Consider the following 24,408-nt stretch of genomic DNA (forward strand, 5'->3'; position numbering starts at 1 on the left):
GCATGTCGACACAATCAAGTCAAGTTGACACATTAGGACTTCGCAATTTCTTTTAAACATATTTTGTATGGCTTTTGATGTAATAGTCATGTAGAACTTTTGCTTTTGATACACTGTGATCTAGTTTGAGAGTTGGTTTTAGTGTAGCTTTGGATTTTGAGAGAGGTTGGTGTATCTTCTCTTTTGGCAATGTTGACATTTTTGCTGTTATTTTATAATGCGGAATTTTGTTTATGCAGATGAATATTTTGATGTAGATTTTTGTTATTGGATTTTTTAATGGAGAGTTTTGTTTATGTGCTATACTTTGATGTGAAAATTCTAATTATATTAATCAACTACACTTATATATCAGTAATGATTAGGAACAATTCATCATATCAAAAAAGTGATATCCTCAATTACAGCATAAAATTCATAGTATAATAACAACGGCGAATCCTCAATTTTAATCAAGTGAGACACCGCGGCAGCAGCGGCGAGTCGGTGAGGAAGAAGACGTCTTGTTGGCGACCGCTAGTGAGAAACAATGAAAATGAAACTAGAAAAACCATTACAGCATAAAATTCATAGTATAATAACAACAATAATACCTTGAAAAGTAATAATAACAACAATAATACTCATTCCCAACTTTGAAAAGTAATAATGACGACGACGAAGGTTGAACGGATAGAGAAGGGTGATAGCAACGTGAGCAACTGTGTTAGTACTAACAATGAGATGGGACGGCGACCAACTGTGTTAGTACTAACAATGAGATGGGACGGCGACGGCGTTTGGACAGAGAGAGATTTGTGTGAGGAGACGACAGCGGTAACAAGGAAGAAGATGCAGAGTATTGCAAGAAAGAGGGAAAAATTTACTTGTTTGTGTTTTTTTTACTTTTCCTTACATTTTTAAATCTAGACCATTGATAAATTTTTATCCACGTGTCACGATCTTAGCAAGGTAATGGAAGCTAATGGAGGATAAGCTAATGAAGCATATCTGAACTATCATTGCACACCACAATCGTTAAATTCATTTATTATAATCATACTTCAAAAACAAGTTTCTCCCTTTTTCTATAACTTATTGTTTTGTAATTATGTTTATTTGTTAAATTCATTCCTTGAATTCATTTTTCTATAATTTATGGTTTCGTACTTTATATTGTTAAAAAACTGATTTCATTCATATAATAATTTTATGTTTCTCTGATATTTGCTTTACCGGGCATATTAATATTGTTATGCTTTTGAATCTTCTCATGCATTATTTGATGTTTGGGTTTATATTAATATATTTAATCGTAAAACTTTTGCTCTAATATATATGGTTTAGAATCCACTTTTGGCCTGATATATGGTTTATTTACAAGAAGCCTAATTATGTATGTGTTTAATAATGTGTGTTCAAACCCACTTGGGTTGGTGCATTGGTATTGGCAAATCTTTATCTAGGTAGACCAAGCCTATTCTTAGTAAGCTTATTTCGAATACAAATAGGAGGCAAAGTCCACCAAGTGAAGTCATTCACAGACAAACCTAAATAAGCAAGCTTGTCCGCGCAGTGATTACCCTCCCTATAAACATGAGATATCATAAAATTCATCCGACTAGCTTTAGCCAAACAGTTCTTCCATCTGATCTTTAACTTCCAAGGCACAACACTAGGTGACTTAACCGCCAAGGAAACTAACATAAAGTCTGTAACAGTCCAGGCCCCACCACCTTAGGTGGTTCCGACACTGCCACCTCACGATTTTCTCCACCCCCTCTCTAGTGGAGTTTTTGCCTTCAGTGGGAATCGAACCACGTACCATGGGGTTCAAGTACGTGTTCAATCCATTCCCACTACCAATTGGGCTGTTATAGAGTCGATCTCAATCAAAAACTGATTCCACTGCTTATCAAAAGCAGACTCAATAGCAAGAATGACTCCCATTAGTTCAGCATAAAGGGTATTTTCAGTACCTAAATTCAAAGCAAATGAACCAAGAGATTCTCCTCTAGCGTTTCTAAAGATTCCTGCACAAGAAGCTTGGCCAGGATTCCCTAGAGAAGCTCCATTAGTATTGCATTTTAACCAACCCTGCTGTGGAGGATTCGAAAAAACTATAGACCAAATAATTAGTTATTCAATGAAAGAAAAGAATTTGCATATTCAACGAGAAGTAATTCAGCCATCTATTGCGAATGTCCCAAGGCACAATACTGTGATCTTTAGAAGCTTGAACGGCGATCTGTGAAGCACTCTCGATCCAAACATGGAACCATCCCCTTTGATGAGCTTGTTCAATTGCTATAATAATAGCTAAAAGCTCGGTATGCAAAACCGAAGAGACGTGGAGTCGTCAAGAGAAACCACCCAAGAAACCTCCTGTGTAGTCCCGAAATATCCCACCACAGGCAGCCACACTGTCTCGTCGTCGGGGCTTTCCAAGATACCGGAACATAGGCAGAAGGCCTAACAGGACGCTGCTCAACTTGCAGCCTGTTCAACGCGCGAGCAGCAACAGTTCCTCTAATGTTCCAAAAAAGGATCATCATAAGGAGTGGGTTGGAAGGGAACCCTTTGAACGGGTATTATAGTTTGCAGTGCTCCGAGCAAGCCGTAGTTGTTGCTTGTTCTGTTGTTGTTGTTGTTGTTGTTGTTGTTTCTTGGTCCTTTTTGAAACCACCGGCGTGAACTCACCATCACCATCCGTCTCTCATTGCTCCCAAGCATGTTTAATTTTTTCCATATCATCCAAGACTACCTGCTGTATAGGAGCTGTAACATCATATGTACCATCATGAACAATAGCAAGAATTGCTTCAGCCGTGTTTTCTTGATATGCAGTGTCAGTAACAGTGGAATTTGTAACAATTGGCTCCACAACGATCTCCGCCGCACCTTCAATATCATCATCAATATTATTATTATTATTATTATTATTATTATTATTATTATTATTATTATTATTATGCAGGTCTTGGGCATCATGAGTTGCTTCTGCCATTTCTTGTTGTGCAGTTTCGGTAACAATGAAATTTATAACAATTGGCTCCACAATGCTCACCGCCGCACCCTCAATATCAGCATCAATATTATTATTATTATGCAGGTCCTGGGCATCATGAATTGCTTCAGCTGTTTCTTGTTGTGCAGTTACAGTAACAATGAAATTTGCAACCATTGGCTCCACAACGATCTCAGCCTCAATATCAGCATCAACATTATTATTATGCAGGTCCTGGGCATCGTGATTTGCTTCAGCTGTTTCTTGTTTTGCAGGTTCCGTAACTTTCTCAGGAGAAGTTGTAACAATTGGCTCAGCTACAATCTCTATCTCTTCATCCCAAGAATCGCTATCAAAGACAACAATCAGGGAAGCATTATCTTTATTATTATCAATCAAGGCTGCATCAGTATGTTGATGCATAACCTACCTCTGCCTCTTTAGTATCAGGTTTGAACTTGGAGGGGTCATGTTGCTTATGCTCCCAAACATTCGTGTCTGACTGTCTGGCCTTTGCAACATATTCTTTTTTTATAGCCTTTGCCACCTGAATCGCTTTCGTAGTGGGCTACGGTTCCATGTTATGCGTTGGTTGTAACCACTTACATGTGCGAATATTGTGACCAATGGTAAAATAGAGGATTTATTAAATTTCCTTTAAAAATTAAAAATGATAAGTTTTTCCTCTTTCATACGGACACTTCACCAAAAAATATTCAATGTTATGTTTATGTTTTACATTCATTCCCTATTCACACCTTTCTCTAATGCCCCTCTTGCACTAAATTCTGTTGGAGATGATTTTGTGAGTTTGGAATTGTGGAATCAAGAGAAGGAAGATAGAAGAAAGAATAGTAATTGCATTGAATGTAAATTCTGTTTGTACAAGCTTGTACAGTGATTGCTTGGATCACAAGTAACTGTAGTAAACTAAACTAACTCCGGTAAACACTTGTAACAAACTCAACTAATCAAAGTAACTAACTCAAAACTAACCACTACTAGAAAACAGGTTTTTAGAGTCTGATTTTAGCGTCGGCCCCCGACACCGACGCTAATAGAGTCGGATTAGAGTCGGATTTGACCTGCGCTAGTAAAAACCATTTTTTAAATTAATTTTGTTAATATATTAGCGTCAGCCTGGCCGACTCTAAGGTATAAAATGGCTCACGCTACACATTAACTGGGGCCATCCGACTCTATTATTTTTTTACTCAATTATTTATTTATGTTTGTTGTGAAATTTTTACCCAATGATTCTTCCCTCACTTTTTTCCCTCTTATATATTTTTTTTTTTGTTGAAATTTTTACCCAATAATTTTTCCCTCTTATTTTTTGGGACATAATCCCAATTGTCAACCCTTCTTCTCTTAGTCAAACAAAACAAGTTAATTTCTATTATCAAAAAAAAAAAAAAGTTAATTTCTATCTTTTATTTCCTTTCACTTGACAAAAAAAAATATCTCAGACCAATGAATGAATAAACTCTTATTCAAAATCCCTAATCCCTAAATGACCAAAGAAAAACTCAGTCACAAACTCACAAAACCCACACTCAATTCACAAACTCTCAAAATTCCTAAATGTAACCCAACTCTCACTCAATGATTACTCACCAAAATCCCTAAACTAACTCACGAATGAGGAACAAATCACTCATGAACTCACCGAAATCCACCGAAACCCATCACTGTTGACTGAATCACTCACCACTCACCTTCTCCTTACCTCACCGGAGATCTCAAACGTCACCAGAGATCTCGAATGTCACCGGTCTCTTCTTCAACGACAGTCTCTCACTTGCGTTGTCATTCACAGGTTTGTGTTATATTGTGTTGATTTATGAAATTTTGTTGATTTGAATTTTTTGAATCTATTTTCAAAGTTGTGTTATGTTGATTTTTTATGGTTTTTATTTATTTATTTCATTTTTCGGATTTTATGCAAAGATTCACTACTAATTGTTTGATTATTGTTGTTTTTTCATTATACATAACAATTAATTAAATAAATGAATCTTTGGTTTAATGGTTAGTGTTGGAAGATGATGAGCTCAACGCTAAAAGCTCCTTAGAAAGGTTGCTGGAAAAAAATTAAGGATTGGTCTTTTGTAGATATGTTTTGTAGTGTTCTAACTTTAAAAGTGTTGTTGTGTGACTTAAGAAGTAAATTTGGAGATTGGACTGATTTTTTGAATATTTCAGCTCAATCTTCTTGAAATTCAATGTTTTTTTTTCTTTGAGACTTGATATATACTTGGAAATTTAGCTACAATATTGTGTATTAGTGTGTGTTGTGGACGGATTTATAATTGGTTTGGTTTTGGGACTGTGTATGGAGAAAAAGGTTCATACTTCATACTGTGGAAACAATTGAATGTGTGGAGTTGTTTTTGTTTTTTGTAGTTTAGTATGTAGAATGATTTTTATCTAAGTATGAGAGAGTAAGTGGAAAGGCTTATGTATCTTATAAGGGCTGGGGAATGATGATTTACAGCAAGATGGAAAGATACAGTTGACGGGTGGTATATAAATTTTGTTAAGAGATTTGATGAGGTAAATATTGTTGGATATTTTCATATATAATTTATTTTAAAGTTAATTATTATATTATTAATTTATCATTGAATTAGTCATCAAATATTGTTGGTCCATTCCTATTGAAAAGGGTTTAACTTTGTAACGTTTTATGTTAATTACAATCATAATCCTAATAACTAGACTTTTATGGTTAATAATTTTTCAAGAGTATCCAAGGACTTTGTGGTTATAAGAAAGGTACCAAGAAGAAGAAAGAAATACATGAGTTTGAGAATGTGAGGAAAAGATAGAGTGTGAAGAAGAGAGATGACAAACTCATATATAGAATATAATATAATACTAAGTTCCCATGAGCATCCAAAAGTAGTTCTATGAGACCTTGCTAATTCACGTGCAGTGCTAGCAATAAGTGACTGTTGTATCCTGGAGGGTATTAGCTATGAGACCAACTGCACCGGGTAATTTACCTGTGGTGGCGAAATACTCTTAAGCCCAGTGCATTGCACGCCTCAGTCATCAAATCGATAAGTTCTTCTTGTTCTATATTTTTATTATATTATGTATCATATATATTTGTGCCAATATTTCTTTGATTTATTGTAATGAAATAATTCTATGTCAGATATTTTTCCAACAAATATATCATGCTTCTTAACTTTTGATTTTATGTGACTAATTGTATTGTGCAAGTTGTGTTTGTTTTGTTTTTATCTACTTTCTTTTTTCACCTTATGGCTAGTTAGATATATATAGAGTGTACAATTCAATTGCTCAATAGCCAAATGACTTATAATTCTTCAGCCACGTTTTCATTTCTGTGCAATTTACATTATAGTATTTGTTGGTTAATTAATGAATTTTTTTATCTTATTTTTTACCGGTTATCAAGTTGAAAAGCAATAGGAAAAGGAAGCCAATTTCATTATAGCATTTGCAAAAAAGTGAGCAGGAGATACTATAGTTGAAGGTAGGTAGTATTATAATTCTACTCTTCTTTCTCCCCCCTTGTTTGTTTTTTTTTTCTCTCCAATTATTGGGTCTGAATTCTGTGCTGTTGATGAATTCATATGACCATGAGATGAATTCTTCCGTTGATTGACACCAATGATTATTGGTTTTAGCTATAAGATTTGTTTTTACTTAATTTTGGCACTGTTTGTTTTGTGATTTGGTCCTCATTAGATTAAGGGGTTATATTTTCGCAAATATGTATTAAATTATTGCAGCATGGTTAAGTTGTATAATATGTATTTTTTTTTGTGGTTGCTTTTTTATTCTTATGTCAAACTATCTAATCACATATAGTGACTAAAAAACCCTACAAAGACATAATAACTTTTGAGTGATTTGTACTTTTTCTTAATTATTTAGTGTGTGTCGTATAGAAAATGGATTGTACTTGGATGTACAATAGGGTAGCTGCTAATAGGAACAGATTGGAAGAAGAGTTCATTCGCGGTGTTAAACGATTTGTGAAGAGGGCTTTGAAACAACCCATTTGTATATCCCAGGGAGGGGTAAGGTGTCCGTGTATAAATTGCAAGTGTATGAAGATATCTACAGCAGTTAATGTTAGACTTCACTTGTACAAGAATGGATTTCAACCAAACTATTGGATTTGGACTGAACACGGAGAAGTGAGGCCTAGTGTTGATACAATGGGTGGTTTGAATAGTATTGGGCACATGCATCATGAAAACCAATTTGTTACAATGAATCAAATGGTGTATGATGCTCTTAGACCTTATGGAGAGGTCCCCACTGTGAATGCTAATACGGGAAATGAGACATTGGTTGAGGATGAGTTGCCTAACGACCTTATGGAGAGGTCCCCCTGTGAATGTCAAATTATCATTGTGTACAAGTTCTGGCGTAAGTTGTTTACAATTTGGTTATAAGTTTTTATACTTTGATTTGTTTCTTAAGTTCTTATATTTTTGTTCTAACCTTTTATATTTTATGACAACAGATGACTAACAAAGGTGGCAGTATCAAAGGAAAGCCTCATTCTACTAGGGGAAAACAAAAGGTATTACCACCGGGAAAACTTAATGATCAGCGGAATCTCATTCGTCATAAGAAGTGTACCACCGAGTCATTTGTTCATATTGCAGCACCGGCTCAGCCGGAAGCACCAGCTCAGCCGGAAGCACCAGCTCAGCCTGCATCACCAGCTAAGTCTGCCGCACCGGCTCCGCCTGTAGCACCGGCTCAGCCTTCAGCATCGGCTCAGCCTGCAGCATCGGCTAAGTCTGCAACACCGGCTCAGCCTGCAGCACCGGCTCATGGCTCTACTCCTGAAGTATTCATGTTTATGCCAACTCCAGGAATGGGCATTCAAACAATGGTTGGCTCTTCACAACATGCCTCACGTGAGGCTCCGATTGAGGAGAATGATGTGCAACAAATATCCGATGAGGAGGAAAATGGGGTTGAGGATGACGAGGTGGTGGGTCAAGGGAATGTTCCTCGTCTTGCGCATAAGAGAGATGAAAATGGGAAGATCATTATACGACCTGTGGGTAAAGGGTAAGTTACATATATGATTAGATATCTAGTGTTACTACATGATGTATTTTTATTTTTAAGTGTGCAATTATTTCATGACTGATTGATAAATCTGATTCTTTCAATACTTTGCAGGCTCGCTCCTACTGATGAAGTGGCAAATGCCATAAATTACGCAATACGAAAGCAGTTTTATACGCCTATCTATAATTGGAGTGTATTCAACAAAAACGAAGACACTAAAAAAATTAAAGCAGAATGGTTTAAATCTTTTGGGGTAAGTATTTGCCAAATAGAAATTATTTGTAGGAAGTACATTGGTCTGCATGTCTATCTATCAAATTCAAGCAAGGTTTGGTTGTTAGTTTTATTAGGCATCTTTGATTGTAGGACGAAGCTTTTGCTTTTATATATATGATAATTGTAGTGGTGTAGTTTCTTTGATTATTTTCTTTGCTTCATTCCCGAATAACTTCACCCTTCTTCTACTTTGTGTACTCATTCTTTTATGGATTTTTCTTTTCAATTATTTTTAGGAGAAGTTATCATGGGATCCTCGTGATCACGATATTGTCTATCATGTATTTGAACAAAAGGGAGCAAAACGACTATCAGACATGCTTACGAAGGCGAGGAAAAAAGAGATCAAACCTGCATGGATAGGTGATCTAGCTTGGACAGGTCTTAAAGACTACTGGAAAAGCGAGGATTTCCTTAAAATCTCCAATCAAAATAAGATCAATCGATCTTCAAAAAGAGGCGGAGCGCTCCACACCTCTGGTCGCAAGTCTCATCTGGATGTGGCACTTGAGCTCGTACGTATTAAATTCACATTTGTACAACTTATTACTAATTTATTCATAGTTGTTTATGTTTTGCTTGATTTAGATCTGTGTAGTGGCAGTGCAGTTTTTTTAAGAAATTAATTATTGATATGCTAATTTTTTCAATCATTTATTATTTGCAGTCCAATAATTTTGAAAAGGATATGTTCCCTGATGAGTTGTTTTTGAAAACACATAAGAGGAAATCTGGAGCTTGGGTTGATGGTCGATCAGAAGCTACCTATGTAAGTTATTGCTGCCACTAGATTTTTTCTGTTGATTTTTGCTCAGTTGTAACTACTGTGATCTGGTTTCTCAGTTGTAAATTAAAGGAATTTATATGTAGTATTAAATTATGAGTTTCTTTTTAAACCGGAAGTTAATTATGAGTATCTTTATAAATAAATTGGACATTTATGAGTTGCCTACATATGATATTGCTTCTTATTTTTTACTTATGCAAATAGTACAATTCTCTTCTATGTTGTCTGGCGTTAATTTCCTTATAATGCATGGTTTTTCCTATTGAATAGGGTGCATATAAAAAGAAATTGGCTACAACAGAAACACATATTGACAAAACAGGTGGAGATAGTGTTCAACAGGTGGATGGAGGGACAAAGCTTAAGTTGTGGAAAGAGTCGGTAGGGGGTCATACCCGTGGCCGGGTTTATGGCACGGCAGACTTTTCTGTCAACCTCCGGCGTGGGTGTACGTCCTTTACTCAACAGTCCTATCATCCTCATGGTTCAATGTCTGGTATGTCTTTGGAAGTGGAGAGGGCAGCTAGACTTAGAGCTGAACAGGTGGCTGAGAATGCATTAACTCAAGCTCAAGAAGCTAAAGAGAATTATCATAAGTTACAAAATGAAGTGAATGCAATAAAGGCACTTCTTATGGAGCGCGACCTTGGCGAGAAAGATCAACCTTCAACTGGTGGATCGTGCAATGCCCCCCATCCTCCTTCACATCCTGATTATGATGACGCTTTGGATGAAGAGTCATTAGATGAACAGTCCTCGGATGGTGATGCTTGACATGTAGTGGTAACTCTTATTTTGTAGTTCGACTAATTAGTATTGGAACAACTTTGTTACTTGAAACATGTTTATGCTTTTTATGACTTTTTGATAATGCCTGATTATGATAACCACTTTTTGCGGCATATGATCTTGTAGTCCTAACTTTGACATTGAAATGCCTAATTAGTTTGTATAGTTTGAGACTAATTTGTACTTTGAGTGTTTATGTTAACTCAATATAATATTTTTGTGGCAGATTTGATGTTATTTTGCTTAGTATTAAAGTATTAACTGCAAAATCAAGAAACCAAATGAATTTCAGGAAAAAAAAACCAGTATAGCGTCGGCCAAGCTGACGCATGATTATTTTGTTGACTTTTCAACGTGACTTTAGCGTCGGCACATCGAACTCTACAAAGTTAGTTGACTTATAAAAGTTGACTTTAGCGTCAGGGGGCCGCTGCTAAATATTTTTGTTGGTTTTCCAAGCGTTGACTAATGTAGCATCGGACGACATTTTAGAGTCCGACTTTAAGTCGGTTGGCCGATGCTAATATTAGAGTCGGATGCTTGTAGCCGACTCTACCTGTTAGCTTCAAGCGTTTTAGCTTCGTGCCCGACACCGACGCTAATCCGACTCTAAACAAGCCTTAGCGTCGGTTTTTTGCTTGTTAGAGTCGGCTTTGGTCCGACTCTAAAAACCTGTTTTCTAGTAGTGAACCAACTAACCAGCATAACTAGCATTTGGATTACAAACATAACAAATTCTTCCATAATCCCTTGCATGATCCAATGCTCTTCAAAAAGGAAAAAAAAAATCTTACATGACAAGCTTTCAAAGACTAAATGCGAGTTTGATTGATTATGACGTGTTGAATTGCATATTATTCAGAAATTAGTAATTGCATATCCACGATACAGGGTTGGAGGGAGCAATAGTAATTTTGTAATTTCAACATAACTTTACCAATGTTTATTGATTTTAAATATAATATACTGAATTTACCTCTGAGTAATAAAGAGATGTATTACATTAGTGTAAATTATATATTACATTGGTGTAAAATATATATTCATTCATGTTAAAAGTTCGTTAATGGCTTATATAATGTGAGTTGAGGTGTAACTTTTAAAATTGGCACGTGACTTGAGCGGCAATGATTCAATGCAAATAAGATGATAAGAAAGCACAACAAACAATAATCGAACACGTGTATGTATATATTTTGTTTTTTTGTTGAGTACTTTTGTTTTTTTGTTTTTAATTAAAATTTAAATCTAAATCTTATCTTTACGTAAAACTCTATTGAATCTAAATCTTATCTTATCTAAAGCTCAATTGAATTATGCAACCACCAAACTATCTTCGTCGCATGAATGAGACCGATAGTTACAAACACGCCAAAATAATAGCTTCTATGTAAAAGGGTATACGTTTTTAGGTATGATTTTCGTGTTAAATCAAAATTAAAATTATTGAGTAAAATCGAAAGTAAAAAAGAGTTTACATGATTTAACTCTATAAAATAATATCACTTAAACTCGAATTTTTTCACCTAACCATTCAAAACTCTTTTTTTAGTCAATTCAAAGTTCAATTTTATCATAGTAATAAATACAATATCATCTATAGAGAGACATTTTTTTTAATAGTAGTATATATATTAATGATTATAGAAATAACAATTATTTACCCTTATTATTATTTTTTATAATAGTATATCCTCTTTGTTCATTTTTTATAAGCAAAATATTCTTGATTGAATAATTGATTATCTGATTCTAAAAAGAGAATTTTGCTTATAAAAGGGGACGGAGAAACTGAGGAGTGGAGATCGATAGATAATAATACTTAGTATTCGAGTATTCCCAACCATGTCTCTTATTTTTACGCATATCTGCGGGAAAAAATACAAAAAGAATAGATGAAAACAAGTGAGAAATAAAACAAATAATTAATTATATTTTGTGATAAAATAATATAATATTGCAAAATTTTATATGATTATTTAAATATAATAAATTATCTTTGGTAGATAGGCAAAATAATGTTCAACCTAGCAATTTCGACATTTTTATTAGTTAAGCTAAAATTTGTAGACATTTAAATATAATAAATTATTTGATAAATAATAGATACATATTGTAAAAAAAGATAAATAATATAATAAAACAGGTTAAACAATCACTTTATATTTCACTCATATATAATATTTAATTCACATGACATGCATGATTCAAAGATTCACATTTAGTACATGAAAAAATGAGAAAAATATTATTTCTTTTTTTTTTTTGAAAACTTGGTATCCGGCCTTAGGACCGACTAATCCAAGGGGACTAATCCCACCGCCCACTTGCGGGGGCCCCATTTAAAGCCAGAGTTTTTTTTTGCTCTGTATGGACTTAGCCCACCGAAATTAACACCAGTAGGAATCGAACCTGAGACCTTGAGAGGAGCATACTCCAAGGGCCCAAGCCAACACCACCGAAAATATTATTTCTTTATAAGATATATTGATAAGCATATAGTTGTTGTGTTATTTGTTATTGAAATACATGATTTTATTTGGCAAATAATCGAATTGACGTAAAAACTAGATTATTATGACAACATTGGTCACAATTCAAGGGAATAAAAAAAATATACCACATCCAAGTAAAAGCTAAAAACCTAGGTGAAACTTCAAATGCGATAATTTAGCTTCTAGTTCTTGGAGGTAACAAACTTTGAACAGTATTAACAATCCTGAACAAGATCTACATGTTTGACTACAGTGTAGGATAACCCCAACAAGATCCAGGGGCCCTTTGGATTAGCTTATTTTTGAACTTATGCAAACAGCTTATGCAATATAAATTAGATTTTATGCTATTTTATAAGTTCACACTAGTGAAAATTGTATTTTTATAAGTTATTTTATCATATATTACATTGACAAATTTATAATAATACATAAAAATTGCATAAAATAAGTTTATCCAAACAGACCACTATACTTTCAATTCAACAGTGCCACATTTAAAATCTCCACCGGTCAAACCTCAGAATGGGGAACTGAGCAAGACATACACCCATTAATTATGTTTGAAGATCAATTTCAAAATATCGATCAAACTCAGGACCAAAGTGGTTCAACCATCAAAAAATAAAATCACTAAGTTGCGTACGTTTGCCTTCATAGCCATTGCTTTTTACAATAGACGCACTTTCTTCCACACCTGCATTCAAACAATTCATCCTGTGCCTGACCCAAGGCAGAAGAAAAGTTATTTGTGTGGATCACAGAAAACTAAAACAATGAGGGGGTCAAAATGTATGATAGATGAAGACAAAGCAAAACTTAGCCCTCTAAAGCCATCAGTGTGGAATTTATGAGCACAAAACTTGAAATAAAATTATGTCATTTCCCCATTTTTCACAGAAATTTGATAACAAAATAAAATCAAGGCGATATTTTTGTAATTATTAATGCAAAAAAATAAAATTTTCTCAAACCAAAGAGTCTAAATAAAAAAAAACAAAAAACACAGGCTTAATTCTATAATCAATAGAAAAAAAAATTAACATTAAAACTTATGATGAAAATTGTCATCACACAAATATTGTAGCATCTTGTGCCCATTCATTCAAAATATCAGGACATTTAAGATACTTAGAAACCAAACACCTCCTGTTTAGGAGTAGAGACAATACTTACCACGTGAAGTGATCTTCACAGCATATAGAACCACATATAATCGAAAACCCAGCTCCTTTCCTTCACATGACAAGTAAATAACATATCTGTAGTAAGCTAATAAGAAAAGAAGGGGGACAAAAGTTGACATCACATAAAACATGAACACTAAAACTAACATATCTGTATTCTGTACATGTATGCATGACAGTAGATAAATAATACAGTTAAATATTGAACAACTGATACTCTGACCCTATTAAACCAAAAGTCTGCCTTTATCGTACAAAAGTAAATTTGAATAAAAAGGGGGAACCCTGTGCTATAGAGCACCCGCATAGCGGAGCTCAATGCAGAAATACATTTTATAGAACTGCATTGTTTCAAAGTAAATTGATGAGGACTATGATATGAGAAATTGAAGATGCCTACCATGTTGCTGTATACATGTCATAGAACTTTTCAAAGGCTTTATCAAAGCAATAGTGACAAACCAAGAGATCCTTGATGTCAGTGACCTTGCAAGTTGACTTGCAGCATTTAACCTATAGCAACATAAATTGACATGAGCTGATTAGCTGTAGGATGAAACAAGCTTGCCAATCAAAGATGTCATGCAAAACATGTATAGAGGTTGACATGAGCTCATAAGCTGTAGGATGCTAAATCAAGTCATTCAAAGATGTGTTACTGATAGAACTCCAAGATCCAGTATGCTAGCTGGCCCAATTATTGGGCCCACTTTACATGAGCATTATTTCTAGAAGTAATTAGAATGGGGGAGAAGAAGAGTTAGTGGCATTTAATGGGAAGAAATCAGTTATAAAAGAGACAAGGAAGGGGTGAGGGAGGGCATTCAGAAAGTTGATAAGAGTTTGTTTAGGAGAGATCTCTCTGGTCTAGGAGCACTAGTAGTGCTCAGGCAGGAGTTCTCTGCATATCTGGTTCAGTCTATACTGCTTTCCTTTTTTCATCATTGTAGAGGTTGGCTCATCACAAATGCAGAGAGAGAGAGAGAGAGATTAAAAATGTGTGGACCAGACTATATCCGCAAAGACTTGCAAAAATCACGAGGAAAAAGCAGACAACAACAACAGTCATTGATCCGTGCCATATAAACCTGACAAGGTTATATAGAGGGATCAAGAAAAATTTATAGGATGAATGGTTGAGAGGTTAGTTAGTAAAGGGTCTATCTTTGGCGCAAATACATGATCTGATTTCATGGTGTCATCTGATCCATGTAACCAACCTCATCTAGTGAGGACAATCTTGATTATTGTTATTTTTTATGTGTATTGGTAGATGAAATATTTCAGGGTCAAGATTAATACAATGTTTAACTTCCAAGTATGTTAGATATTCGTGTTAAAATGCTGCAAGTCAAATTTAGTCTCTATTCAAGCAACGCATTTAAAGGAGAAAACTGACCAGACGTTTTAGCTTGTGTGAGTAATATTTTTCATGGGAAGGGTGTGTTCTTATATGATCATCCAAGTGACCAGCCCTGGAAAATAGGAATATTAGAATTCATTAGAATGCAAAAACACAATGAAAATATCACCTGTGGGAGGTCATACAGATCACAGAGGAATGCATAGTAATTTCTACATCTATGATTGCATCCATGCATTATTTTCATGCTTTAGTTTATGTTCCAAAGTTACAAGTTAGCACCAACATATTCACCGACTATAAGCACATAATAATTTGACAGAAAAAACTGCTTATTATATCAATAAAAAGTGCAGCACTGTTTCAGAATGGGCATTAAAAACATCTATTATTTATTGGTGCATAGCATCAACGACCAGCATTCTTGCAAATATGATAATCTATGCTTGATTATTATTATACATTGATAGTTTCCACACTAATAATCATCTGAATTAATTTACTTGAAAAGAGAGGGTGGATAGAGAAATTCGTAGATGCTGTTTTACATTGTCACTTGTAATTCTGAGACATGGTGCATAGTCAGAGTATAAATTTCAAGCTTACCCATCACAAAGAACAATACTACAATCGATGCATGTAGCCAAATTCGATGAGCTGCGGCATATATTACAGTTTGCAGCCAACAAGTCTTTACCAAGCTGGTGGCATCTGCACAAAAAAGTCAATCAACTCTGCTGAGTTTGCTTCACTTCTATGACAATCTTCACATTAGAGCAGATAAATGTTGACCCGCTAAAGAAGTAAAACCATTCAACAACATATTCTCTTCAAAAAAATTAATAAAGAGCATTCAAAGCATACAAATATACATTAAATAGTAGTATAACTGCAAACAATGAGTTTGTTTCTGCAGTAGAAAATAAAATTCAAATAGCAAATATCCAAGCCATTCTACCTAAAACACCTCTCCCTTTATGCTCAAGGAGAACTCAGGAAAAAATAATTTCTCTACGGTCATACACAAATTCACCATTAAGCACCTAGCATGTAGGCTTCTCCACAATAACATATTTATCATTCACATTCCTTATAACTCAACAATGCAACATGCACAGTTCATGATATCAAATGATCAAGAAGAAAGACTGGACGGAAAAGAAAAGGTAAAAAAATACTGTAGAAAAGTTTATAGTAAACAAAGAGTGATTTAGTATTAGTCTCAGTATCAAGCTAGAGAGTGATAAAATAAAAATAGAGCATGAGGAACATAGAATTGCCAAGACAAGTAAAAAGAAATTTACAAACCTTCTATACAGTCCAAGAAGATCCTTTGGAATGGAGCTAGATCTATTACTTCTTCCCACTGTGATCTATATTATAAAAACAAATTATTACCAAAAAAGAAAAAAGGTGAACTTTTATGCAAAAATAGCATTGATGACAAACCTCGTTGCTACTCTTTACTAGACAATCTTCTGCTAAGTGCCCAGGTCTTTGACATTTCCAACTACAGTAAAACAAAACCCATAACCATAGACCAAATCAGAAAGGGGGAAGTATACATACTTTTCATAAGTGCATGACGCTAGAACATGTGCAGGAATTTGCCATATTAGAAATATCAACGTTACAGTGTATATCACCATATACTTGAACCACGTATGATATCCACCGATGTACCATGTAAAAATTTTGCTCAGATTCCCTCATTCTCATTCTCTTTAATGCCTTTCCCAATTTCATATCACCTCACCCTTCCCCATAGTGATTTTTTTCCATCAACGATACACAATCAGTTGCAATATACTACCCAGTAATAATAAAATTGCTTCTGATTTGTATTATATGTTTTAAATCTGAGTTTTGTTTATGTATAATGTATGTACTTTCTATCTATAATGTCAGTTCTGTTTATGTATAATGTATGTATTTGCTTCACATGTATTTATCCACACAAAAATCAATCTCAGCCACTGTTTTTAAACAATTTCTAAGTGTGGTTAATGTACAACTTTCTGCTCAATTTAAATCTGTTCAATATAGGGGTTAGGAACATAGGCCGTTATCTAAGTTTCTCAAAGGGTCGGGAATTATTGAGACTTATATGTCCCCATACCCATCATCATAATGAAAACATTAAGGGAAACATAGGCAGATTGTTGAAATGGGATAACAATCTTATTTTATCCCATGCATCCTTACCACAAAATACTGGGACCGTGTATTTTGTTGAGAAGTCTGTCTATTTAACACCATGCCGTTCCTTTTGTTAAAATTTATCATAAAACAGATAATTATACAGTCTTATGTATCTTCGTTTGTGCATGCTATCCTCTTTTGAGACCCTATAATCAACACAAACTGCAGTTTAGGTCTCAGTGTGTTTGTTGGTTACCCATCAAATCGTAAAGGCTATACAAGCCTATCACAGTATCACCTAATGGAAAAACCTGTATTTCCAAAGATGTCATCATTAATGAATTTGGGTATCCTTATTGTATATTTCAAAATCTACTAATTCTACATCTCATGCTGCATCATTTCCCACTTTTTCTACCTTGGGTGTTTTTCCTTCGTCCTCCTCCTCTTCCTCCTCCTCAATCTCCCAATTACTCACCTATAAAATTTCCCCCTTCATCATCACCCTTTCATTTATCAATCCTCTTCACCAGTACCTAATCCTTTACCCAACTCTGGTTTTCCCCATTACCCAACTTCTCTCCATCTATTGCTAATTCTTTCGCATCAGTTTCATCCTTCACTCCATCTGGTTCTATCTAATGTTCATCCTCTTCCTTATCATAGAGTTATCATTGCTTTGTGTTCCTTCTCGTCCTATGCAAACCAGATCCAAATTTGGAAATCCAAAAAAAAAAATCCCAACGTTTTCCTAGCAAAAACTGAATCTACTGCTGCTAAACAAGCTTCAGGTGATTCAAAATGGAAGACAGCAATGCAGGCAGAATATGACATACTTCTGGCTCTAATAGCACCCGCTCTGTATTAGATTTGATTTCCAATAAATCAAAATTCTATCTCTCCAACAAGATCTTCTCAGTTTAAAATCAGCTAAGGGTGGTGAACCACTTTACTGTGCTCTATCCTTCCTCGGTTTGAGGTGGATATATAAAGTATGCTGCCATATACTTGCTAATTACTATTACTTTAGACTTGGCCTCAATAGGTTAATGTTCTTTAGACTTGGCCTCAACAAGATCATAGCAGTCTCAATTGCTTTAGTTTATAAATAGATTCAGCAAGTTGTAATCACTCACTTTTTCATATCAATAAAATTTACAGTTTCCGATTCTCTCGACCCTCTTTCTCACTCTCGATTCTCACTCTCACTTTTTCCTCAAGTATCAAAGTCTTTCAAGAAATAAAGATATATTCCAGAAGCATATAACCAAAATTGTCAGTTAGTATACATAAAGTAACATTTAACCATTTTCTTTATTTCGCTGTCATAACTCATACCAATTGAAAAACTAGAGACATGTCAAAATTCTATAAGCACAGAGTGGTGTTTGAGGGAGAAATATACCATTCATAAGTAGAAAGGCTAGATCTCTTTTTTGACCAGCGATGTCGATTATAATCCCAGGTATCATCACTAAAGACAGGAGCCGGTAAGGCATAACTAATTCCAGATGAGGAGAAATCTTTAGCTTGGTCATGGGAGGATCCCTAAAAATATTATGAACGAAGAGAATATTTAGGACATAGAATGGCTCAATGGCCAGAACTTCTAGAGATTTTTTTTACAGATAAGTACCTCATTGAGTTTAAGAATTTCCAAAAGTTCATTTTTGCACTCCATGCTACAGACATCATCATCCGTCTACAAAAGGCAACAAATATAATACACAACAAAACTTGTAAAGTAGAAGTTGAAGTGAATATTTATATCATATAACTTACCTCGTTGCATATATATTCACCGTATCTTCCACATATAAGACAAACAGGTTCCCCTGATACAGGAAAACGCTGCTCATTTCTACTTTTGACTCCATTTAATTCTTCTTTGTGACCTTAAGAAAGCATTCAAACTCAATGAGACAAATAGATATGTTGCTTCATAAATTGTGAAATGGAAACAAAAAAACTTAAAAGGTGCACACACAGAGGTTTAAACTTGCAGGTTAGGAAACAAACCAGACTTTGGAAGAGTATCAGTATGAGTTTCTTCACACTCTGAAGAAGCACTTTCATCACCTAAGTATCCATAATTTTGATTGAAAAATATTAGAAGCATATACAGATTGTCAACTGATAGCATATTTTCATCAAAATTTTCTTAAACAGGAACCATCTACTCATTGTTCCAGGAAAAACTAATATGCATGTTTCATTCCCAAAAACTAAAAATAACTGAGAAGTATCAAAGGAGCAAAAACAAAATGAAATAACAATGAGTCAGCGACAATAAAATTACACGGAGAATCAAGAATATGAGTTTGAAGCCGCATATGCATATATTGAAGACAAGACCCATTTTCTCCATCAAATAACTTCTCTTTGGGTCGATTTTTTTCCGATCAATTATTTTTTTTTGCTGAGAATGTTCTCACTAGTCACAGACCAAACCCACAATCTTCTATCCTATCAAGCACGAATACGATACAGACACTGACAAATTGACACCGACAATATGAGAAAAATACACAATTCAATGTAATCATTTGTGTCGGTTTCGTGAGTCTCGTGACACGTGTCCGACACCGGAACACGCCTAATCTGAGGAGTGCCTGTTATTCATAGCTTCTATCTTTCATAGCTTCTATCTTCTAAATAATAATGTGAATTATTAGTTTATATAACTATGAATTTCAGGTTTATCAACAACAAGAATACAAAAATGTTTAAAAAGTAAAAAACAGCAACTTACTTGCATAATCCACCAAGGAGATAGCAGAATTAGGGTTTCCCTGACACAGAAAGCAAAACGTGAAAACCAATGACAGAAGAGCAACCTTCAAAAAAATAAGATAAGATGAATCCAATTTCAAATTACCAATACATCTTCAGTCAATTCAACACGTTCAGGATTCTTAGACGAATCAACTTCTTTCCTGATCAATAGCAACTCGTTATCATCTTTAAATACACAAAAATTGCATAATGCGCAGAAATTGATTTTACCTTCTCTTTAGAATGTAATCGTGGTGGGACATAGAGGATGGATCATCGTCAACTTCATTGTTATGATTGTGACGAGATTGCGGTGGCCGGAGAGGACGGCGACGTTTGTGGGAGGTGGTTGGAGCGGGAGGCGGTTGGTCGTCGGAAGTAACATTGCCGGTGGCGATGTTGTAAGCTGAAGAATAGAAGATCGGTGAGAGAGTGATAGAGAGAGAGAGAGATGGAATTGGAATAAGGGAAAAAGGGAATGAGAGATTGGAAACAAACCGTGAAGATTCTGAAGAACGGAAGAGAGACTGAAATGTTTGTTGTAGGTTATTGAAGGGTTCTTGTACAAATTTGATCGAGTTCCCATTTTCCTTCAAAATTCGCGAAACCAGTCCTGGAAAAAAACTCGCGGGACTTTCGTCGGAGGAAGGAGAGGGATGGATTGGTAAATTTTGATGCTTAAATATCTTTTGGTTCTTTTTATTTTTTATTTTTTTATCCACTTTTTAAATTTAATAGAGTAAGAGATATTAACAGTTTACCACAATTGTGAATGAAATCATTAAGCAGGTGATTTAAGGTTGGATTCCAGGGGAGAACCTATTTTCTGTGACACATAAATTCTCCGACGAATATTAATTGCTAAACAACGCATTTGAGAAAATCTCTTTTTTAGGTAGAGTACTATTGGGAGATATTTGAGGCAAAATTGACTTCAACTACTTATTATAATGTCAAAATATATAGGATATATATCACTTGGCTTGTATCACTTATGACTAAATGGCTCTTTCTCTATGGTTAAAACAATTTTCTACCTTTTGAAGATATCTTATTGCATAAAGGATTTGCTAGAATTCAACAATGCATATATGTAATCTATCTGAAAGTTTAAGTACATCTTTGTTAGGCAAGGACTTCATAAATGAAAGGAAAATTCACTAACCTTTTCATTTATTTAATGCAGAGAAATTGGCTTCCTCTGAGCAACTAAAATACTTTTGATGCTGATTTGAACAAAAGACTTCAACAAACTCATGGTGCTTAAACTGGTTTATATAAATAAAAGAGTAGTAGTAATAGTATGAAAGTGATCTCCATTATTTTGTAATGTCTTGCCAGATTAGTAGTAATGGTAAACCGGTTTTTTAAGGCATGAATTTGCTAACAGGTTTTGTCATACTAAGCACATGTTTGGAACCTTGTTTGCAAGTCATCCGTAATGTCTTGCTATAGAGGCGCGGTTTTACCGTGGTTCCAATCACAAGCTTAGTCGAAGATGTGTTCAGCAATCGGCATATTATAAAATAGTGTTCCATTCCAGCAACTACTATTGATCGATCTACTATACAATTTTTGTAATCTTTCTATATATTACTCGCAACTCACAAGTTCTTATTGCAGGTTGACATGTTAATGATGTGGAATTGTAGATCTTACCTCATAATATAACTTCATCAATCTACAAACTTTATACATACATGAAACAAAAACTATAAGCTTTTTTAACAATCTGTGTACAAAATTCTAAAACTATCAGTACCTCTAGCTTTTACTCAATATTTATGCAAATATCCCTTAATTTTGAAGGATCTGTGTAGGCATCATTCTCCTCCACTGAAGACAGTACAGAGGGATAACAGAAACGCTTCTGCTTATGCATTAAACGCCAATCTTCAACATTAGTCCCGCGGCAAAAATTCACTCTAGGAAAAGCTCTCTTTTCAAGCATTTCTATAATCTTCTTTGTTTTACCTAGAATATAAACCGCTTGTCTAACACGATCCTCCCTCTCTTCAATACTAGTACTCAAACACTTTGTGGATATCACATGAGGCAAGTTTGTTAAACATGCACCCAATATATCAGAAATCATCACTATCAAAACTTCAAACAGCTTCTCACTAGCATTATGGCCTCTTACAACATCTTGATTCAACAGAAGAATGGTTTTGGTTATTCTGTACATTGCATTAGAAGCCAATACTTTTTTAGGCCATGCTGAAGGACTTTCCTTAATACATATGTCATTATATTTTTCTTTATATTTCTCATACCTTGTTTTTGCACACTCGGCTAGCGTCTCAAGTGTTTCTTTGAGGCTCTTATTTTGAAGAGAGAGTTTATAAAGGTCAACATCGAGCCACTTTCCATAAAGATCAGCTCCAAGCCACACAATTCCTGCTGCTTTCCTAACTCTAATCAATTTTTCATCTTTGTCAATGTTGTCTTCTATGAACTTCACATAGGGTAGCCCTTCATTTAGAGTACTAATGAAACTTTTCACCAAACACTTCTCAAGATTTGGCAAAGCAATTATAATGCTTGCTAGTGTCACAATAGGAAGTGACCAACTATATGGAGGAGGTTCAACACCATGTAAAGGTAGAATTTGATCACAATCAAATTCTGCAACACCTTTAAATCCTTGCAACATTGAACATTTTTTCTCCAATAACTCCATAACAAGTTTTGGCTGCTGTTTTTCACCATGTTGAACCCAATGAATAGTTGCATCGCAATTTTCTTTCATCATCACCTCAACCAACTCTTCCTCGCCTTCGAGATGCAGAATAAACCGTCGTAGATCCTGCTTTGTGCCTGATCCTAAACTCGAAGAGCTAGAACCAAATTTCAAGGTCCAAGTCATGCAATACTCACAGAATCCCAAAACCCAACACATAGGGTAAATTGAAACATATTGTGCAACTTTACACAACCTCACAATCCCAATCTGTAGTTTAATACAGAAACATAACAGAAACAGTTTGACATCATGAGCCAACTTCCTAAACCACCGATTATGAATCCGAAAACTAATTGGACTGTCTCGAATTATTACTAAACGATCAGTCCAATAACTCTCCACTTGTAAAATTGTCTTGCAGCTCCTTTTTCGCACATTTGGACATCTATATTTAACAGCAACAAACCATCGAAAAGCAGGAGCAATGCTACCAAAACCAACAGCACCAACTTGAACTATAAGAATCAAGATTGTAGACCACTTATAATCACATTCACCGGCACAAAATTTAACCGACCAAGGCATGAAATAAGATCGAAGCATCGCTTCCAATAAAGTCAAAGTACTCAAAACACAGAAAGCACCAGAAGCAGTACATGAAACTGACCTTCCAAGTAGAAATTGAGGACTACTAGTATGAGCCATCATCCAAAATTTCATCAATTCATCTCTTAGTTGATCAGTAACATTACTAAATTCTTGTTCTTTTTGCTTTGAAATTTCTCTCAAAGCTTCTTCATTCATCTGATACTTCAACTCCATGTAATGTTTCATCTTTGGTAAACACAAAGCAGAAGAAGTCATAATCATCAACAAAACAATCATAAGAAACATCATAACACCATGTTCAACCCAAAACTCATAAATAACACCAGTTACAAACTGAATACAAATATTAACAATCATTGTAATCACTAAAATAGCCATAGCCATAACATTCATCATGGTTTCTTTGTTCTGTGTTACACCAAGCGAAGGCATAGAATTAGCCATGATTGTGCAGATTATAGCACTGCTAGCAAGTTTTGCTAGCTGATCATGACGATGAGGCATAGGAGTGTTAAGATCAACGGAGAGTTTAACAGTAACGGCGATTATGGTTAAGGAAGTTGCATTAAGACAAAAATATTTGCAAGGGAACCATAGTTTGCGAGCTTTGAAACCTTTGATGAGATCTGCAGACATTGAAATGAGACAGAGAAGTGATGCTATTGCTATGTAGATTCCTATCCATGGCATAGGTTTGCTGAATTCTGTGTCATCTAAGTTTCCTTCACTGTTGCACATGTTTTTTGCCATCTTCATTCTTCACTGATTCTGTTGCTAAGGTCTTTCTTTATAATTCAACCAAATGACTAATGTTGTTTGTGGAAAATGTTTCCACTTTGACAGCCACATGTTCTGTTTTCTTCAAACTCTTCCGTGTCACTTTGTGAGTTGAGTAGTCAATATACAAAACATAACTCTAAATTCAAATTCAATTGGTGAGAAATACTTCCACAAACCCAAATAATTATTTTTTAGATACACTCACGATATGTAAAAAAAATTAAAGAGAATTGATTGATGTGACAAATTTAAGTTCGGATACCAAATTTTCTCTTGTTGATTTTGTATATCTAGATATATTGGAAAATATACTGTGTGGGTATGGGGTGGGACGAGTACTAAGGTACCCGTATCTGCACCTATACACGCTCATTTTTGCACGTAATTACTCATACTTGTGTCCGTTCCCAAAATGCAGGTTTTTATCGTATTCGTTGTGGGTATTTTTTGCGAGTACATA

At 34.8% G+C, this 24,408-nt stretch overlaps 3 protein-coding genes across 5 annotated transcripts; 1 reads left to right on the forward strand and 2 right to left on the reverse strand.

The window, feature by feature from the left end:
• The first annotated feature begins 5,259 nt into the window (after nucleotides 1–5,259).
• On the forward strand, nucleotides 5,260–10,136 carry LOC123884904. 2 transcript variants are annotated; one of them, XM_045934132.1, is made up of 8 exons: nucleotides 5,260–5,542; nucleotides 6,417–6,494; nucleotides 6,913–7,399; nucleotides 7,497–8,056; nucleotides 8,171–8,312; nucleotides 8,572–8,850; nucleotides 9,003–9,104; nucleotides 9,393–10,136. In XM_045934132.1, the coding sequence occupies exons 3-8, from the start codon at nucleotides 7,295–7,297 to the stop codon at nucleotides 9,894–9,896; spliced, it is 1,692 nt and encodes a 563-aa protein (XP_045790088.1). In that variant the 5' UTR covers nucleotides 5,260–5,542; nucleotides 6,417–6,494; nucleotides 6,913–7,294; the 3' UTR covers nucleotides 9,897–10,136. The 2 variants fall into 2 exon arrangements, with proteins under 2 accessions (XP_045790088.1, XP_045790089.1); XM_045934133.1 differs by lacking the exon at nucleotides 5,260–5,542 and having other exon boundaries at nucleotides 6,303–6,494; nucleotides 9,393–10,116.
• Nucleotides 10,137–12,372: 2,236 nt separating this feature from the next.
• LOC123884624 lies at nucleotides 12,373–20,531 on the reverse strand. Its single transcript, XM_045933764.1, has 15 exons — nucleotides 20,372–20,531; nucleotides 20,105–20,279; nucleotides 19,977–20,034; nucleotides 19,851–19,890; nucleotides 19,118–19,177; nucleotides 18,881–18,993; nucleotides 18,735–18,800; nucleotides 18,504–18,646; nucleotides 16,406–16,466; nucleotides 16,265–16,329; nucleotides 15,563–15,667; nucleotides 14,993–15,068; nucleotides 13,994–14,106; nucleotides 13,583–13,642; nucleotides 12,373–13,129 (listed from the first exon to the last, which is right to left on the reverse strand). Exons 1-15 carry the CDS (start codon nucleotides 20,457–20,459, stop codon nucleotides 13,024–13,026), a joined length of 1,329 nt encoding a protein of 442 aa, XP_045789720.1. The 5' UTR covers nucleotides 20,460–20,531; the 3' UTR covers nucleotides 12,373–13,023.
• A 988-nt stretch (nucleotides 20,532–21,519) lies between these two features.
• LOC123884623 lies at nucleotides 21,520–24,058 on the reverse strand. 2 transcript variants are annotated; one of them, XM_045933762.1, is made up of 2 exons: nucleotides 22,150–24,058; nucleotides 21,520–22,053 (listed from the first exon to the last, which is right to left on the reverse strand). In XM_045933762.1, the coding sequence occupies exons 1-2, from the start codon at nucleotides 23,922–23,924 to the stop codon at nucleotides 21,645–21,647; spliced, it is 2,184 nt and encodes a 727-aa protein (XP_045789718.1). In that variant the 5' UTR covers nucleotides 23,925–24,058; the 3' UTR covers nucleotides 21,520–21,644. The 2 variants fall into 2 exon arrangements, with proteins under 2 accessions (XP_045789718.1, XP_045789717.1); XM_045933761.1 differs by having other exon boundaries at nucleotides 21,520–24,047.
• Nucleotides 24,059–24,408: the final 350 nt, after the last annotated feature.

The sequence above is a fragment of the Trifolium pratense genome, linkage group LG5 (assembly GCF_020283565.1).
Source record: "Trifolium pratense cultivar HEN17-A07 linkage group LG5, ARS_RC_1.1, whole genome shotgun sequence".
In the NCBI taxonomy this organism is placed as follows: domain Eukaryota; kingdom Viridiplantae; phylum Streptophyta; class Magnoliopsida; order Fabales; family Fabaceae; genus Trifolium; species Trifolium pratense.

Excerpts from the sequence above, each read along its gene's own strand:
- LOC123884904 (XM_045934132.1), top strand. The coding sequence starts at position 7,295 with ATGCTAATACGGGAAATGAGACATTGGTTGAGGATGAGTTGCCTAACG. Across the intron at positions 7,400-7,496 it reads CATTGTGTACAAGTTCTGGC|ATGACTAACAAAGGTGGCAG; the intron begins GTAAGTTGTTTA and ends TTATGACAACAG. Across the intron at positions 8,313-8,571 it reads AATGGTTTAAATCTTTTGGG|GAGAAGTTATCATGGGATCC; the intron begins GTAAGTATTTGC and ends AATTATTTTTAG.
- LOC123884624 (XM_045933764.1), bottom strand. The coding sequence starts at position 20,459 with ATGGGAACTCGATCAAATTTGTACAAGAACCCTTCAATAACCTACAAC. Across the intron at positions 19,891-19,976 it reads AATTGACTGAAGATGTATTG|GGAAACCCTAATTCTGCTAT; the intron begins GTAATTTGAAAT and ends TTTCTGTGTCAG. Across the intron at positions 19,178-19,850 it reads CTCCTTGGTGGATTATGCAA|GTGATGAAAGTGCTTCTTCA; the intron begins GTAAGTTGCTGT and ends ATGGATACTTAG.
- LOC123884623 (XM_045933761.1), bottom strand. The coding sequence starts at position 23,924 with ATGAAGATGGCAAAAAACATGTGCAACAGTGAAGGAAACTTAGATGAC.